This window comes from Mytilus galloprovincialis, chromosome 12 (genome assembly GCF_965363235.1).
Source record: "Mytilus galloprovincialis chromosome 12, xbMytGall1.hap1.1, whole genome shotgun sequence".
In the NCBI taxonomy this organism is placed as follows: domain Eukaryota; kingdom Metazoa; phylum Mollusca; class Bivalvia; order Mytilida; family Mytilidae; genus Mytilus; species Mytilus galloprovincialis.
In genome coordinates, this window is record NC_134849.1 from 77,278,127 (window position 1) to 77,296,307 (window position 18,181).

At 32.6% G+C, this 18,181-nt stretch overlaps 1 protein-coding gene and 2 long non-coding RNA genes across 9 annotated transcripts in view; 2 read left to right on the forward strand and 1 right to left on the reverse strand.

Moving 5' to 3' along the window:
* The window catches only part of LOC143054891 (zinc finger C2HC domain-containing protein 1A-like), a 53,340-nt gene extending 36,160 nt beyond the window's left edge, over positions 1–17,180 (forward strand). For all 6 annotated transcript variants that reach the window (XM_076227981.1, XM_076227979.1, XM_076227980.1 and 3 more), the window contains one exon: positions 16,299–17,180. In XM_076227981.1, the coding sequence (XP_076084096.1) occupies positions 16,299–16,608 (310 nt within the window). In that variant the 3' untranslated portion in view covers positions 16,609–17,180. The remainder of the gene's footprint in view (positions 1–16,298) is intronic.
* Positions 760–7,371, reverse strand: LOC143054893 (uncharacterized). Of its 2 annotated transcripts, none has more exons than XR_012971865.1 (4): positions 6,673–7,371; positions 4,842–4,959; positions 4,214–4,290; positions 760–1,918 (listed from the first exon to the last, which is right to left on the reverse strand). It is a non-coding gene; the product is annotated as an uncharacterized LOC143054893 (long non-coding RNA). The 2 variants fall into 2 exon arrangements; XR_012971866.1 differs by having other exon boundaries at positions 4,857–4,959; positions 6,673–7,370.
* LOC143054892 (uncharacterized) lies at positions 6,634–12,481 on the forward strand. The gene is made up of 4 exons (XR_012971864.1): positions 6,634–6,885; positions 8,560–8,680; positions 9,724–9,845; positions 12,130–12,481. It is a non-coding gene; the product is annotated as an uncharacterized LOC143054892 (long non-coding RNA).
* Positions 17,181–18,181: the final 1,001 nt, after the last annotated feature.

Genomic DNA, 18,181 nt, shown 5'->3' on the forward strand with positions numbered 1-18,181 from the left:
CTGTGCACAGGGTTAGTTGCCTAAGGCCGTGCCATGCACAGGGTTAGTTGACTGAGGCCGTGCTGTGCACAGGGTAAGTTGACTAAGACTGTGCTGTGCACAGGGTTAGTATACAGAGGCTGTGCTGTGCACAGGGTTAATAGACTGAGGCTGTGCCGTGCACAGGGTTAGTTGACTGATGCAGTGCTCTGCATAAGGTTTGTTGAATCAGGGCTGTGAGGCCATGCTATGTACAGGGTTACTCTCGAGAAGCAGTGAAATGTCTAGGTTAAATTTGAATGGCTTTGAAATGTTTAAATATATATACTTTTAAATTTCAAAGAAAAAATGGAGCACCACAAAAGGTCCAATCAATAGTGCTGAAAGTGGCAATTAACACCAATTTATCAATCAATCTACTGTTAAAAATTATTATTCCATTGTCATGGTCATCTTCTGAAATTAACCAAAATATTAAAAAGAAACCAATCAAAATGTCTCCTCTACCATTGACTCTGTACCTAAACTGTGTTTTATTTTCTGCTGCAGTGACATGGTCTGTACACTGCTTTTTGTTATTTCCTTTCTTACATGTCTTTATGTTATAACACATTTTCTGTGCTTGCTTGCACACCTTGTTGCACCTTTTCTTGTCAATATTATTGAATTTCTGCTTTGATAATCTATATTTTAATAATATAAGAACCACACTCATATCTACATTCCATAAAAACATAGTGACTACTCTCCATCAAGTTTTACAAGAACAAAGACTTCATATTCAAATTTTTAACTTTATTGAAAATATATATTCATTTGTTGTTGACAATCTAAACAGTTTATAGGAATAACAACTTACAGTGTAAGAGAAGTATCAATATGATACAAAATTAATCTAAACTATGATAAATGAAATATGAAAAGTTTTATTTTCTGCTTCAATTGGTATGTTCAAGGGTATTGCTGCATTCTAAATTTCCACTTTTCAAATTCATATGTCTTATTGATTCATAACATGCATGCACAGAAGATAACATTCTTTTAATTGCATTGTTTTATTACAATTACCACACACAAATTAAAAGGAGATTTTTATTAAAAATTATTTATCTAAGATATATCCATTAAAACACCAACTACAATTGGATTATGTTTTCAAACTTAAAAAAAACCCAAATGTTTCAATCTAATTAACCCTTTTCTCCATAATGACGCTTTTTGACGCCACCCCCTTTACTCAATAATGCTGCCTTTTGACGCCTGTGTAGTACCTCAGTTAAAATGCTTTGACTACAAAATGTCTGTATCAGACTTAAAAAAAAAATTGTATCCAATATGAAAAGGATGTTCATGAGAATATCTGACTTGAATTTCACTGATGAAATATTCATTTTCACTTAAACCTTAAAACTTTAAACCTGAAGCGGAACAGACGGACGAACAGACGCACAGACCAAAAATCATATGCCCTTCTACTTTTGAAGGTGGGGCATACAAATTGAAAAGAATGGTAAAACAGTTCTCAAGTTATAGTCTACAATTGAACCTTTTCTTTTATAATTTTTAAAAGATTTTTTTTTGTATTTGCAAAATTAATCCGACATTTAAGAGATAACTGTATTGTTTTTGAAGCTTTAAGGACGTCCATTGGTAGTTTTACTGTTGGAAATTTAGTTTACCTGGCGACGCAATACATTTATCTCTATTCGAATGCAAAACAAATTCATAATTAAATTTCAATCATAATTTCAGTGTAAATCTTCATTAAAGATAATTCCGAGAAAAGATGTTATTTTCTTTGGTCCCTACATATAACTAGTTTAAAACTTTTCTAAGCTGTGACCACTCCTTGAATTTAATGTAAATCAGAACTGTCAATATCTGTGACTTCATCCCTTTGCTTCTGTTTTCATTCCCTGGTACTTTTTTTTCAGCATACCTGAATATATAACAATAATAAAATTAAATTCTCACTTCACAAAAATAGTTAATCTTGTTTTTGCATTAGCATGAACACATAGTACATTGGTGCCCCACTTGCACTATCATTTTCTATGTTCAGTTGGCTGTGAAGTTGGAGTAAAAACTCTTAGTTTGGCATTAAAGGTCATTAAAGTTAAAAAGATCATATCATAGGGAACATGTGTAGTAAGTTCAATTGATTCAACTTCATCAAAAACTACCTTGACCAAAGACTTTAACCTGAAGAGGGACAGAAGGATGGTAAAACATGGGAACAGAGAAAATGACGAACAACAAATGAACGGACACACAGACCAAAAAACATAATGCCCCTAAGTGTTTTCTATTGAATACAACTGTTGAAGTTGAGTACATCATCATCAATTAGAAAATTCTTCAAAATCTGTGCACGACAAAATAATATACATGGAAATGAGATATACATTTTGTACATCAATGCAACCCACTGATGCAAATACAACTGCAAACCAACAATCATTGACTTAACCATAAGTTGTTCCCTTTGAACTAGCTTTCAGTATTAAACTGTCATGCTCTTTGATGTGTACTTTGTGTACTTATCTTTTTGTAACAGTATGGTTTTTTTTTCATGGTGTAGATTTGATTAGTTAAGCCTTTCCATACTTACTTTTATAATTTGTTCTTATGTTGTGCTGTTACACTGTTAGCACTATAATCCCTGTCAAGGTTGAGGTTTTATTGCTCAACCAGAGGCTCCGCAGAGTGCAGCTTTATACATCTGCAGCAGTTGAACCCTGAACAGTTGGGTCAAGTATGGACACAACATTCAACTGGTCTGAATTTGGATTGTAATTAAATAAGTTGACACAACATAGGTTTCTGACACAGAATGAATGTGGTCAACATGGAACCTTTTAAATTTTAAATTGGACATTTTCCTATTGTTGTCCAATATCCAAAATCTAAATACATAGTTAGATTCAGCATATCAAAGAACCCAAAGAATTCAATTTAAATTAAGTTCAATTTTGGACCCTTTAGACTACAATGTGGACCAAATTGATAACCAGGGACAAATATTAAAAATCTAAATCCATGGTTAGATTCAGCATATGGACATGGAAGAACCCCATATATTCAATTTTTGTTACGTATCCTTAAGTAAAGTTATAGTGCAAAAACCAAATTTATTCGGTTGACAACGACGACGTGATACCAATAAACGGACCATAAACTCTTTTTTTTGCGGTCGTATAAAAACATGTTTTACCCAGTCACAATATTTATGTGCCTGTCTCTAGTCAAAAGCCTTTAATTCAGTGGTTGTTATTGGTAACTGACTTATTTGTATTTGCTAAATTTTTGTAATAAATCAGGCTTATAGTTTTTTGCTTAAATTGTTTTACATTTTACCAAATCATGTCAGACCTACTTTAATAGCTGACTATATGAATGATATTGGTTTTCTCCTTGTTGAATGTGCATTTTTGTCTCTGGTGGATAGTTTTCTCATTGCGACTCATACGGTATATTCAAAAATGAATATGTGCATATATTGACCACTGACAAAACTGCAAGTCAGAAGCCTGTAATTCAAGGGTTGTCGTTTGTTGATGTGTTACATATTTTTTTCGTTCATTTTTTGTACTTAAATAATAGGTCCTTAGTTTTCTCGTTTGAATTCTTTTACATTTGTCATTTCAGGGCCTTTTATAGCGGACTAAGAGGTATAGGCTTTGCTCATTGTTGAAGGCTGTACGCCTACGGTGACCTATAGTTGTTAATTTCTTTGTCATTTGGTCTCTTGTAGAGAATTGTCTTATTGGCAATCATACCACATTCTTATTAATCAAAATCTTATTAATGTGATGCAACATTCACATAAAGGATGATCAATATTGATTGATGAAGGCAAAAATTACGGAGAACCTGATACTGTCACATTTTTTGGCAATAATTTCTAAATCAAATAAACTTCTAATCAGTAACCTAAAAAAAATTATGACACAGAATGTTGCTGGCATACCCATAGCCAAATATGCACTGTTAAAGTCAACGATTGGTTCAAATTGTGACTGTTTAAGTCGAGTTCATGTCAGAGTCCAAATAACCCCATGGAAATTCCTGGCTACGGGCCTGGATGAATGTAGTTACATTTAATAACAGCATGCCGAAGTCTAGCTATAGCAACTTTTGTTGAGGTAAAATAAAAATTATATGCAGTTCTCATTGATATGAACCCTTTCCAATTTAGCCTCAATGTGAACCGCTATATAAAATTTGGACTTACAAGGAGTACTGTTGTCTCTTCTTCAGATAAACCATCAGTTTGGATAGTACACATCAACTGTCGTAGTCTCATCAATTCTGAAATAAAAAAATTACCATTTATATATTTTCCCCTACTTTAAACAACTATATAAAGAACATGTCTACCAAATTTCGTTGAAATAAATGGAGAACATGTCCATGGGACACATATAATGCCCCCACTTGCATAAAGGTTGTAAAGATACATAACTTGCAGTGAGGTGAGAGTATTTTTTGCTCCGTGTTGAAGGACTTATTTTGCAGCCGAAACTTTTGATTCATATATGCTTCTCGTGTAACAAGTACCGGAACTTGCAGAAGTGATAAAAAGTTGCCTTTTTATGAAATAATCTGCCTCACACTGTTAAGTCAATGCTTCAATCTTTGTTCTTCAGAGAATGAATCGTTTATGTATAAATTTCTTTCATGATCAATGTTTCATCCACTAGAAAATATTATTTTTGACAATTTTGAAGTAGCCGGTGCCATACCGGTTGCTGGCTTCTAATGACATCCCTGCTAGTCTAGTCCTTAAAATAAGTGGACTGTCTAAATAATGGCTTATACTTGTCTGACATGAACAAAAATTGTTTTTAGAATTTGCTTACAATTTAGATACATACTCCTTTTTCCTCAAGAAACCAGTGGAATTTCTTCTTTAAATTAACTTGATTCTAGCCAGCTCTTTTTGGAAGAGTACTTCAGGGCGACCTGGTTTTCTTCTTGCTGAAGAATTAAAACAATCAAGATAATACAAAATTATTAAAATAGATATAAATTAGCATTGTTATACCATTCAAATGGGAAAACCAACAGTCTAATCTATATATATATAAATCCATGAATGTTACCAACCCGGCACAACTTCCTGAACCAGAGACAAGAGATGTACACAACGAAAAACCATCCAGGCTGCTCAATGACTTATCACATTCATATTGAGGACATCAGAAGGTTTATGATATCATACAAAATAAGTTTTCAAACTAACTTTATTACATAATAAGGCCATGGAAAAAAATTCCGGTAAAACAAAAATTAATAATTTTTTTTTTTTTTTTTTTTGGCATTCAACTTAAATTGTTGAAAATATGCAAGATTGTAGTTCCACTATAGAAACAAAACATATAGATATAAAATAACACATGGTTACAAAAAAAAAAAAAAAAAAAAAAAAAACCCTGTCTGCTGCGTCTTTAAAATTTTCCCATGTTAGGGGAAACCAACAATTATTTTCCATGGCCTAATGCATGTTGTGAGGTAAAATTACATATTGGCTGTACCACAGAAATATAGTATGTATTAAATGCGTAGGACTCTAAAGTGCAATGGTTTATATTTGACTAAATAATAAGCAATTAAACTTCAGACATTTTTACATCTTTTGGTAGAGTGGGGTGCTCATTTTCGCCATATCTTTCCATGTTTTCCACAGTTTATGTTCAGGTCTATATGTTTTTGAAGTATACTGATAATTCTATATGAAGATAACTTCAAATGCAAAATATTCTTAAGCTTGAAAACGTGTTTGTTTGAAAATAATCATCTGAAAAGTTAGATTAAAGGGTGTTTGAAATTGCCTGATGTTTTGTCAATGGGGGACACATATTCGCCGTTTTTATACATCTATTTAAACCCAAATAACTGCAGCTTTAAACAATATTTTTCAAATCAATTTCATTATAGATGGCAATAGCAGACATTTTAAAGGTGTACAGAACTGAAATTTAGGGCAATCAGTCAAAGGTTTACTAAGAAATACTCCTTTGAAATCGTATTATTCATTAAAAAAATTGGCCGAAAATCGTTATCCGTTTTTCGGTCCTTTGCGGTAAGTGCCGGAATTTTGTCGTAGTTTAAAATAAAATCATATTTGTTATAAAAATCTTAATTACCGGCATATTTCTTCCATTTCAGCCATCTTTTGAAGTATTTACAACTCAAAATTATAAAACGGCGAAATTGTGTCCCCGGCGAATATGCGCACCCCACTCTATCTATTTTATAAATATCGCTCATAAATTAATTGCTACTTGGTAATATTTTTTTGAAAAACATCGATTTTAGTTGAGTGAGAACTCACTTTTCACTTTCTGTCCCATGACTGTATATTAGTTGGTTCTTTAAGTTTTATGCTGACAGTCCACATTTTCATAAAACTTTTCAAAAGTCAATTTTAAATTTCACTTTTGGCTTTTTACAAAGAACCGGCAAAATTACAAGTTACTGATATTACTGGTACACCTTTAATTAAGATATTTAAATCAGTGCTGGCAAAAATAGAATATTTGTTATTTTGCCGGTGCCGGCAAAACTTGCCAAAAGAATTTCTTTCTTGACTGCTTCAATGTAAGTTGTAAACATGCGAGTGGCGATGAATTTATGCAGTATGCAGAATATTAGATGTTAAAAACGAAGTGTTTGTTTTACCGCTTTTACCTTTGCTGCTAAAAAGAAACATTGCTCTTCTTTGTATTCTTGATTTAAAACCGTAAACATTGTAAAAGGCAGTTTTCTGGCTGTCGTATGCACTTGTGATATGACGTAATTTGTGTAGTTTGTTGACAACGTCACAAGTTCACATAAGTCATTTGAGTGGTGCGAGTGCCGTACAGAACTACCAAGAAGATTAAAAGAAGATTTTTGCACAAGGTAATTACGTGATTTTGTCCTTATCATATCAGGTTCAGGTGAATAAAATAACTTTCCATGCTCGCATAGAATTGTGAATTCGTCTTTTTTGAACAACCAAACTCGAGAAACATTTCGGAGATGCACAAATACATTTTGCAGTGCGATGTATAAGCAGACTGGTATAAGTCGTGAAAGGTTTGCATATTTACGATTTTGACGATATTATACGAAATAAAACAGATAATTCCCGATATCGGAAATTATGGAACACTTGATTAAAAATACGTAAACCGTCAACCTTTCATAGTGAAACAGATGTAAACAAACTTTGTACCGATTGGCTTTTTTTTTGTTGGTAAACAGACAGAAAGTAGCATCATCTTCGCTAGTTACTGTAGTAAATGTTGTAGCATTACATATAGTGGCAGCTGATAGTAAAACAAACAATATCGTTTTCTCAGAGTTTAAAACAAATTGTTTTTTTCTCCAAAAACGGAAACAAACTTTTTTTCAAAAAGCATCCAACACCTGTGTGCAATTTTTACAGTTGATTTTTTAAGCCAATAGCCTGGAATAAAGTGCCTATTGGGATGATTTTCTTTTTCTACTTGTTAGAACTTTAATGAAATGACATCTAGTCTCTTGTAACTTCAATTCTGAAAATGACGTTATTAATTAGACTTTATCAATTAGGTTTGGTAGAACGTTTGCGGATATACAATGTACCTTCAAGATAAATCAGAAATAATTTTTTTTGGGACCTTGTTGGTGTTTCTATGTTTATTTATACTGGGATGTAAAATTGAAAGTAATACTTTTAAAGAACTTCTAGTTCACATTTTTCAACAATCAGATGTTGCCCTGCATGATACATGTAAAATTTTACCTGTTTATGTTCTCCTTTTTTCTTTTTTTTTGGCCAAATATTTTTTTTGCATCCTTGAGTTTAAATGGCAACATATTTTTTTCTTTCTAATTTCCCCCCTAAATCTTATTTTTAATATTTTTTAAACTTGGGAATTTTCATTTTTTTCATTTTTTGGTAAAAAAAAATATTCTTCACTGGACTTGGTGAACTATATATGGTCAGTATCGGGCCCACTGCCTGCCTAAGAGGGGCCCGAGTACATAATGCTTCAGTGATTCCCTATATAAACAACCAGATTTTTTTCTCAAAAGGGGGGGCCCCCCTCCTTAATTCACCTCTGATGCTAATTAAGGTATATTGCAGGATCTTGCTTCTTAAAAAGTTAAAAATAAGACTTTTCTCTTCAAAGCTTTTACCAGCTAGTTGAACCCTGATTAGGTTGAAAAAAATCAGATGCAGATTCCAGCTTTTTTAGAGGGGGGGGGGGTAAAAAAATGACAAATCTTGGATAAAATGGAGGAAGGAAATGTGGAATGTGTCAAAGAGACAACAACCCACCCAAAGAGCAAATAACAGCCAAATTGTTAAAACTTCTGTGCATTAACAAATATGTATAACCCTAATGCCAGTAAATGGTGGCTTGGGGTTTGGCATCCTGCTCCATCAAATCAACCCAGAAATTAGATTCTTGTATAAGTTGACATTCTTGCGAATTCTGTCTTGGAATGACTTCTCTGATTAGCAATTCATAATCTTAATAAAATATCGATTACTTGTATATAATTTCTAGAATATTTGCAAACATGTGTATAATCTAATTTTAGAATCATAACTAACCCAAGAAAATGAAAATGAAAAGAAAAGGTTACTTTCCAGTCAAGTGATGAGCATACTTACTAAATACTGAAGGTGTTCTAGATACTGATGTTCACAGGATTGATACATGTAGGTATATATTAGTTAGTAAAATCAGTGAAACCATTATTTAAAATTAAACATTTATAGTTACACTTAATTAGTATGCACAGACTCAGTTGAAAAGTAGTTGAAAATCTGAAAATGACACACACTTAATAGCCAAGGGGCAGTGAACAGGTCTTCTTTGATGCGCTGAATATAAACATGTATTTAGATTTTTTATTTGTGCCCAGTTTTCTGTTTTTTGCATTTAAATATATGCATTTTCAATTGTTGCACGTGACACTTGGCAGCTTCAATAAGATATTGAAAATGTTTTCATTATGACAACTCCAAATCTTGTATTGTTTTGCTCAGCTCAACCACCTCAATTATTTGTATGTGTCTGAACTCTGAAGACTACATGTTTTGTCCCATCATTGTGTTACATAGACTTACACATGGTCCCACATCTCGCTTATTCATATCTATATATATTAAAATGAAGATGTAGCATGATTGCTAATGAGACAACCCTCAACATTGACAGTGATATTCTTGGCTTTTTTCAAAACTACCTCTACCCTTTTTTATTGGGAAAATATGCGTTATTTTCATAAAATTGGGAAATTTAAAATAAAGCATGAATTTGACTGAAACTTCAATTTACAGACCCATTTTCAAGAGTCAAATCCTGCTTTAAGATAAGACCCTATTTTGTCAGTGGTGATACATAAATAGACCCTCAAATGTGCACATATAAACATTTGAGGCATAAACATTTTTTAAGTCGTGTTTTTCAGTTTGTATTCATGCACAATTACTACTAAGATTGCACTGTTTGGGAAAAAGTTGTCTTTTTGGGAATAATTTTAAGCCTTTTTTTTTCAAATTGGGATTCTTCTCCAAGCCTTTAATTATACTCCATTAATTTAAGGCAAACAATATCACTGATTGAAGAGACCAAATGGCACCGTAATTAACAACCATATAGTTTAAAACAAAATGTCACCAAAACAAAATCATTGGGTTTTCTGTATCATCTCTTACATGTATGAGAAACATAGATTCCATAGTACTTTTATTTTCAGGCAAGTATTCACTGTGTAACCGAGTAAAATTCTAGATGAGTGAAAGGATTGACGAAGTAGATTCCAGTAAAACATTATTAAGAAAGAATAATATACAACAAGTGTTGGTAAAATATTATCAGGTAAAACATTATATGATCCATCATAAAGAATGTTATATATTGAAATCATAATTTTTTCTGACCCTGCCGTACGGAGGGGGGGGGGGGGGGTATTAAGTTTTACCCTTTTCTGTCTATACATCAGTCCGTATGTCCTAAAGTTGGTTTCTGTTCTCTTACTTTAGTTTGCCTCAATCAAATGTTATGAAACTTATACACAATGTTTGTTTCCACAAAACACAGATCTACATGTATTTTTAATTTTGGTGGCCTTGCTTAAACCGTTCCAGAGTTGAGTTGTGCCCCTTAAGAATGGAAAAATTGCTGAATTTTTCGTTTCCATTGGCTAACTTTAGTTTGCCTCAAACAAGTGCTATGAAACTTATACCCAATGCTAAAATAACACAAAATAGTTAAATACAGATCAAGTTTGAATTTTGGAGGTGTCATGTAAATGGTTTAAGAGTTATGCCCCTTTACAAATGAAAGAATTGCTGATATTTTCGTTTCCATTCTCTAACTGAAGTTTGCCTCAACCAATTTTTATGAAACATATTATGTCATATACCGGTACACAATATTTATTACCACAAAACTCTGTTCAAGTACAAATTTGGGTAGCGTCACTATTACCATTCTTCAGTTATGTTTTTTTTATAACTTACATGATATGCAAGCTGGGGCATCATCTGTGTCCATGGGACACATTCCTCATTTATTTATTATTTGTTTATTTGTATGTTTTAAAGTTAAGTTTGGCAGTAATTTTTCTCTCACTTGTGTAATGATTGCCAATGAAACAATCCACCAAAGCTCAAATCAAGTGGATGTATGCAATTACAGGCAAATGTGTGGCTTTCAACAATGAGAAAAACCCATACCATGTGGTCTGCTATAAAAAGCACCGACACTAAAAATATGAAACAGGTCAATTGAGAAAACTGACAGCCTAATTAATAACAAAACTATTTACAAAAAACAAAAAAACAACTGAAATGAACATAAGATACAGTGAAATACAGGCTCCTTGCTTGGGACAGGTACATATGAAATGTGGCTGGGTTAAACCAATATCAAGACATTAACCCTACCCCTTACCTTGTACAGTGATGTAACAGTACAACACAAGAACAAAATATAAGAATCAGTTGAAAAGAGCTTAGCTCTTCAGCTTGATACAACGCAGGAAACAACTAACAAAAACAGATGTGGCAGGGAATATATATACATCCCTCAAAACAAAATTGCCTCAAAGTACAACCTGAGAGAAGTCAGTACTAGCAGTTACTGACAGCTAGTTCAAAGCCAGTTACAACAATTAACTTATCACATTCTTCCAAACACAGATTTTGTGAGAAGACCCATTGATGGCCTTGGCCTGTTTTCTGCTCTGGTCAATTTATTGTCTTTTTGGCACATTTCCCATTTTTATTCTCTATTCTACATATATTCAAATGTCTCTAAAGAAACTAAATAAAGTTACATAAAATATTTAACCTACCTGTTTTTCTTCTTGACTTTCTTCATAGTTCTCATTAAAACCGTGGTTCACTAAAATAATATTCCGCAAAATGTCAATGAAGCAATGGCATGTATCATAATGAAAAGAACCAGATTCAGTATTCTCTGTTGTCCTTTGAGCAACATGTTATTAATTAGGGATATAGAAATACTGGGCGTCTTTCTGTCTGGTCTTGTTAGCGCTCTTGCATGTACAATTTAGAATTTTATGAAACTTTATTAAGCAATGTCTTGGACCAGTTAAAAAATCAGTGCCATTTAGTTATTTTTAAAAGAGTTGTGCCCCTTGAAAACATTATTTATATTGAACATTGCATTGTAAGCACTCTTATGTGTACAATTTTCGCGAGATTATATGAAAATTATATCAGTTTGACAAGTTTGAAAATCAGTGCTGATCAAATATATTTAAGAGAGTTATTTATGTCCCTTGGAAATATTAGTTATATGGAACATTGACTCCTGAGCACTCTGATATGTGCAGATTTTTATGAAATTTACATTAAAGGTTTATATCATCAATGTCTCAGCCAAATTCCAAAATCAGTGCTGATGAATTATTTTTTAAAGAGTAATGCCCCCTGGAAATATTGTTTTTTTTATGGTAAACTGCATTGATAGCTCTAATATGTAAACAATTTTGACAGATTTTTATGAAAATAATATCATAGGTTAATATCAGCAATGTATTTGACCAAAAAGTACCAAAAAAAAAGAAGTGTTTGTTTGTTAGTTATTGTCCTTGTAATTTGGATTGATAAAAATATATGCCTATTTATTTCAGACATAAAAATACCAAGTTATGTGCCAGATATGTACTACCAGAAAGTGAAAGAAGTTGAATATATAATGGACAGTATCAGTGATATAACAATAGACATACAGATTAATTTAGGTTAAAGAAGTTCCTCTAACCATCCAGACTACATCAACTGTAAAGAAATATTCAGAAATAATATCAGAGGAGACTTATATGGTGGATGACCATTTTTTCAAGAGTAACATCATGGATATCATTATGTATTGGACGAATAAAGTTCTATGAAATACTAGATGTCTATTATTAGCTATAGAAAGGAAATTGTTTTTAAAATTTTTATATGAAATAAAGAAACATGAAAGTGTGTACTTCAAAATTAGAGTCAGTAAATTAGACGAAAAAGCAAGACTTCAAAAGACATTTAGAAATTATTTCCCTCATGTAATGCTCTGATTCCTTGGTAATAATTTTGGTCCTTTTTGATTGATTCAACATAAGGTTTGAATTTCAAATGGTCTGATTCTGACCTGGTTTAGCAAAACCGTTTTGTCTTTTTATATTACATCAGTTCTTCAACATCTCGTATAGGTTATGGTTTTGGTTTTTGAAATGTTTTGATCTTAACTGCTACTGAAACAACATTAATTGTCAAAATGCACATCTGGTGCATTAAAAGTGGCATATTGGTACTGTGTAATGTATCCATAAGAAATTATTATGTTAAACAGAACTGTATATTGAAGAAAGCATTATGAATATAATAGTTGTCTCAAACATTGTAATTAATACCCCATCTCCATATTTTGATCTTCAAATTGAAGAGCTAGCTATATAGCCAGAACTCTTAACTGTTCTAAGTATTTAAAATGACTAGCTAGTGACCCATTTGTTGAAAGCAAAATACATTCACCATGCTAGCATTACAGTGGCAAGTGACATAAAGTAACAGAAATAATGCAAATCTGAAAATGCATAAAAATAAATTTGCAGACATACAAAGTTGTTTGTTTGAGAGGAGCTAAATATGACTTCAGAATATTATGTATCTGATTTAATAATGCTATTGACAGAAGAGAAAGTATACAAACTAGAAACAAAAACATTAAGAAGGCAAATATTTTAAAGCATTGTAAAGATCATTGCTTCACAAAAATGACACATGTATACACATACCAGTTTGCACAGACTAAGTCAACTAACCCTGTGCACATCACAGCCTCAGTAAACTAACCCTGTGCACAGCATAGTCTTAGTCAACTAACCCAGTTCACTGCACAGCCTCAGTCAAATAACCCTGTGCAAGGCACAGCCTCGGTCAACTAACCCTGTGCACAGCACGGCCTCAGTCAGTCAACTAACCCTGTGCCTGGCACGGCCTTAGTCAACTAACCCTGTGCACAGCACGGCCTCAGTCAACTAACCCTGTGCAGGGCACGGCCTCAGTCAACTAACCCTGTGCATGGCACAGCCTCAGTCAACTAACCCTGTGCACAGCACGGCCTCAGTCAACTAACCCTGTGCATGGCACGGCCTTAGTCAACTAACCCTGTGCATGGCACGGCCTCAGTCAACTAACCCTGTGCACAGCATGGCCTCAGTCAACTAACCCTGTGCATAGCACAGCCTCGGTCAACTAACCCTGTGCACAGCACGGCCTCAGTCAACTAACCCTGTGCACAGCACGGCCTCAGTCAACTAACCCTGTGCATGGCACGACCTCAGTCAACTAACCCTGTGCACGGCACGGCCTCAGTCAACTAACCCTGTGCACAGCACGGCCTCAGTCAACTAACCCTGTGCACAGCACGGCCTCAGTCAACTAACCCTGTACATAATACAGCTTCATCTAACTAACTTCATTATAAAGGTATATGACACAACTGTAGGCAGTAATAGATAAGCTGCATCCACCTACATAACGGTAAGTCATAAATCAACAACAAAACTCAGTAATTATTTACAGTATGGATATGATGTTGACATGACTCATTTGTATATTCTCTTTTGAATACATGTGAGGCATGAAAAATGTCCCTAGCACAAATTTACCTAAATTCCAATTTAATAATAATTCTACCATTTTTTAATACACTGTTTAGCATATATTGATAGGAGATTAATAAAGGAATCAAAAGAGCAAAAAAATTATATAGGTCTCCGTGCTTGATTTGGAGATATTAGCCATTGAAATTTTGGCAGGAAAATATTCTCTCTTGACTTTTCATAGCTTTATCATTGACAAGTTTAAGTCTTCAAAAACTATTAAAAAGTAATTAAAATTTTATAAGACTTTAACAGACAGCTTATCATTATACATGTATAAGAATTATCAAAAGAAAAATAAGGGTCACCGGGCAAATTTTGTTAAGGCATTCAAATGGATAAAACCAGAGGATTCTGAAAATCTGACCAAAATTCTAAAACATGACAAGCAAGCTTCCTTAAAAGCAGGTTTAAGTCAGTTTATAGTATGTTACAGTCTTGGTTGAAGACATGTTTAAGTGTTGGTTTAAAGTAGGTTAAAGTCTTGGTTTAAGGTATGTCAAAGTTTGGTTTAAGGAAAGTTAACAGGTATGAACTGGTGGAAATGATTTGATCTACCTGAACTTCAGCATATATATTACATAGTTTACTGTAATTTTTAACAACTGCATGCCGTGTCTTATATATTTTGGTGTCTTATTACACGGTAATATTTATGACTTTAATGAGGCTATTTTTTCAAATAATTTATTTTGGCATATGCATGCATCGTTAAAATAACAGCTGAATATATACATATATGGTTGGTATGTTTTTATGCCCCACCTACGATAGTAGAGGGGCATTATGTTTTCTGGTCTGTGCGGTCGTCCGTCCGTTAGTCCAGCTCCAGGTTAAAGTTTTTGGTCAAGGTAGTTTTTGATGAAGTTGAAGTCCAATCTACTTCAAACTTTGTACACATGTTCCCTATGATATGATATTTCTAATTTTAATGCCAAATTAGAGTTTTTACCCCAATTTCACGGTCCACTGAACATGGAAAATGATAGTGCGAGTGGGGCATTCTTGTACTGAAGACACATTCTTGTTAGTTTTAATAAGGTTATGTTTTAAATAATATACTTTGAAAAGCATATATGCATGCAAATATAGCTGCAGGATATATAAAAAAAGCTAAGTCTTTTTTTCAAATTTAATATAAAAAGCAATCATACATTTATATCTTTGCTTTGTATATAAATACAATGAATAAGAAATGAGGTTTATAAAACATAGTTGAAGTCGACAATCAACCAATAAATCAGATTTAGCCAAAAAAATCAGATGTTGTTTTAAAAATATTGAAACAAAGAGTTTGAAGCTTATTAGAAATGTTAATACAGCCTTCATCTGTGGTCGCATTTACATAAATATAATTGACTGCTGTTACTATTTTTGTGGAAATCTTAAAGTAATGAAAAAGAAATGCACAAGTTATATTATTATTTTTTTTTTTAATATAAAAAAAAAAAAATAACATGAATCATTAAAAATATTCGAAAATACAACAGACTACATCAACCATCCAACTCTTCCCTAAAAAACCAGAATACATCAACCATCCAACTCTTCCCTAAAAAACCAGAATACATCAACCATCCAACTCTTCCCTAAAAAACCAGAATACATCAACCATCCAACTCTTCCCTAAAAAACCAGAATACATCAACCATCCAACTCTTCCCTAAAAAAAAACAGACTGAAAAGCAGGTAAAACAATGTAAAATAACACATGGTCAAGATAGCTGGACTTTATATACTATTACAAAATGGAGTTACTGTTAATTCAGAAACTATTGCGATGTTTTAATTTTTACGAAAAATGTAACATGGTTATAATAACATTAAGTTAAACTAACTTTTTTATATATATATGAATTTAACTGTTTTTTTATCATTATCATAAAAATTAAAATGGCATTTTTGTCTAAAATGACAAAATTGCAATAATAAATGTACACAATAATTTCTGATTTTACATTTACCAGATTTACATGTACAAGTACCTTCTGACTAAATTAATAAACAAAAATTGCAGAGCTACAAACATGATGAGTTCATAACATTATAACTGGTTTATACTTTTAAAACAGAGGACTAGAAATTTAACATGATATTCCTTGCATATACTAAAAGATTTTTAACCTGAATATTTTTATTTATTTTTACAGGGACGCTATGGGAGGTAGTAAGTACAGCCCTGGTGGTAGTACTGGCGGTAAAATTTCTATTCACGGTGGCGGAAATCATAAAGAAGGAGAATCTGGTTACTATAGCAGCAACTCAGAAACAGAACATGTCAACTTACAATTCCAGCGTCGTATCTCTAGTGCTAGCTCATCTTCCTCAGCTCATCACCATCATCACTCAAGCTCACAGACTCAGAACATGCCTAAGTTTTGTCATGAGTGTGGAAACAAATATCCCATTCAAAACGCCAAATTTTGTTGTGAATGTGGAATGCGACGGATTGCTATATGACAAAGATTTAAAATTATAGTTTGTTAATGAATTACGAAAAAAATTATATATTTTGTTAATGGTTTGAACAAGTTATACAGATATAATAATGAAAAACCTGTACTAACAGAAAATCTTTTGTTAACAGCGACTATAAAGAAAACATAGACGGGGGAAAACACAGGCCTGTGTAGACTTATCTGAATAAGAATTAACTGTGATATTTGTTAAAGGTTGTTATGGATACAAGACTTGAAACATTAATATCACATTGTAAATGATAAATCTAGCTGAAAATTATCAATGTAGATTGCTCATAAATAGCTTTTAATCGTACCGGTACTTTACCATATTTTTATGGATGGTAACAGTTAGATGTATCCTGACCTCAAAATCCAAAAATTTACTGTTTTTTTGGGGGGAGGGTAAAGATTGCATGAAATGCAATCAAAACCCTATGTTACTGACTTGATATCTAAATCTTCTAAGGCTTATCACTACCTTTTTGATACACAAAGTATAGTGCATTGATCATAACATTCTGTACATCCTGTCCATGAACGTTTCCAGAAATTTACCAACATAATATACGCTCAGATGAAATTTGAAAAAAATAGGTAGGACAGTTTTGAGTAAAAAAAAAAGGCAGAACAGAGATTACAGCTAAAAATAATGCAGGACAAAATTTTTCATCCTAGCCCCCCCCATAAAAATCAAATGGTAGCTCCCTAAGCATATATTACTTTGGATGTTTCATTAATCATACAGTAATTCTAACGATCTCTGTCCCATATATACTAGTATATAAAGCACTTTGGAGGTTAACAGCTAGGTGTATCCTAAATCCAACAAATTGTGTTCATAAACTGACATTGTATTTGTAGATACCTAAAATGTCAAAAAGTTGTTCAGTATGCTTTGTTTATTCAGATGATCAACTTGCCATATATTTTTATATTTTTGTACAATTTTAACATTTGCCTTCACAAAAAAAGACTTTAACAATGATAAGATTGGGTGTTCTGTTCTTGAGCTGCCACCAGTTGTAATGTGATCATTATTTATTTGTGTGTTTTAGTGTTGATAGCTTGTATTATTCAGGTATTTTGTGATATTAATGTATGTAAAAACAAATTTGCTGCTTAATTTATTATGTATTTCAATAGGTTGTTTCATATAAATTTATTTGCTGTCTTTTGTAGAAATTTGTAATTGCTGTTATGAATCAGAGATGGGTTTTAGCAGAAATCCTCTTTTTTAAATTTATTTGTCCATCATGATTTAATACATTAAAGCTGTCTTTATCTCTTCTGTGTGGAATTCTCAAAAATTGTCATTTGCGATGTGATTACCAGTATTTAAAGAATTAAGATAAAATTTAAATTGATTTGAAAATAATTAGATGCACATGTTCATCCTGTAGATTGTTCTTAATTTTACTGCCAAACAAATAAACCTGACAATTTGATAGTTTAACATTTATGCTCTATACATATGGAAAAGTAGCAATTTTATTTCTAATCTCTTCAAATGCTTTTACTATTTTCCTTTAAATACACATGTACATAATACATTTAAAGGAAAATGTTTTTCA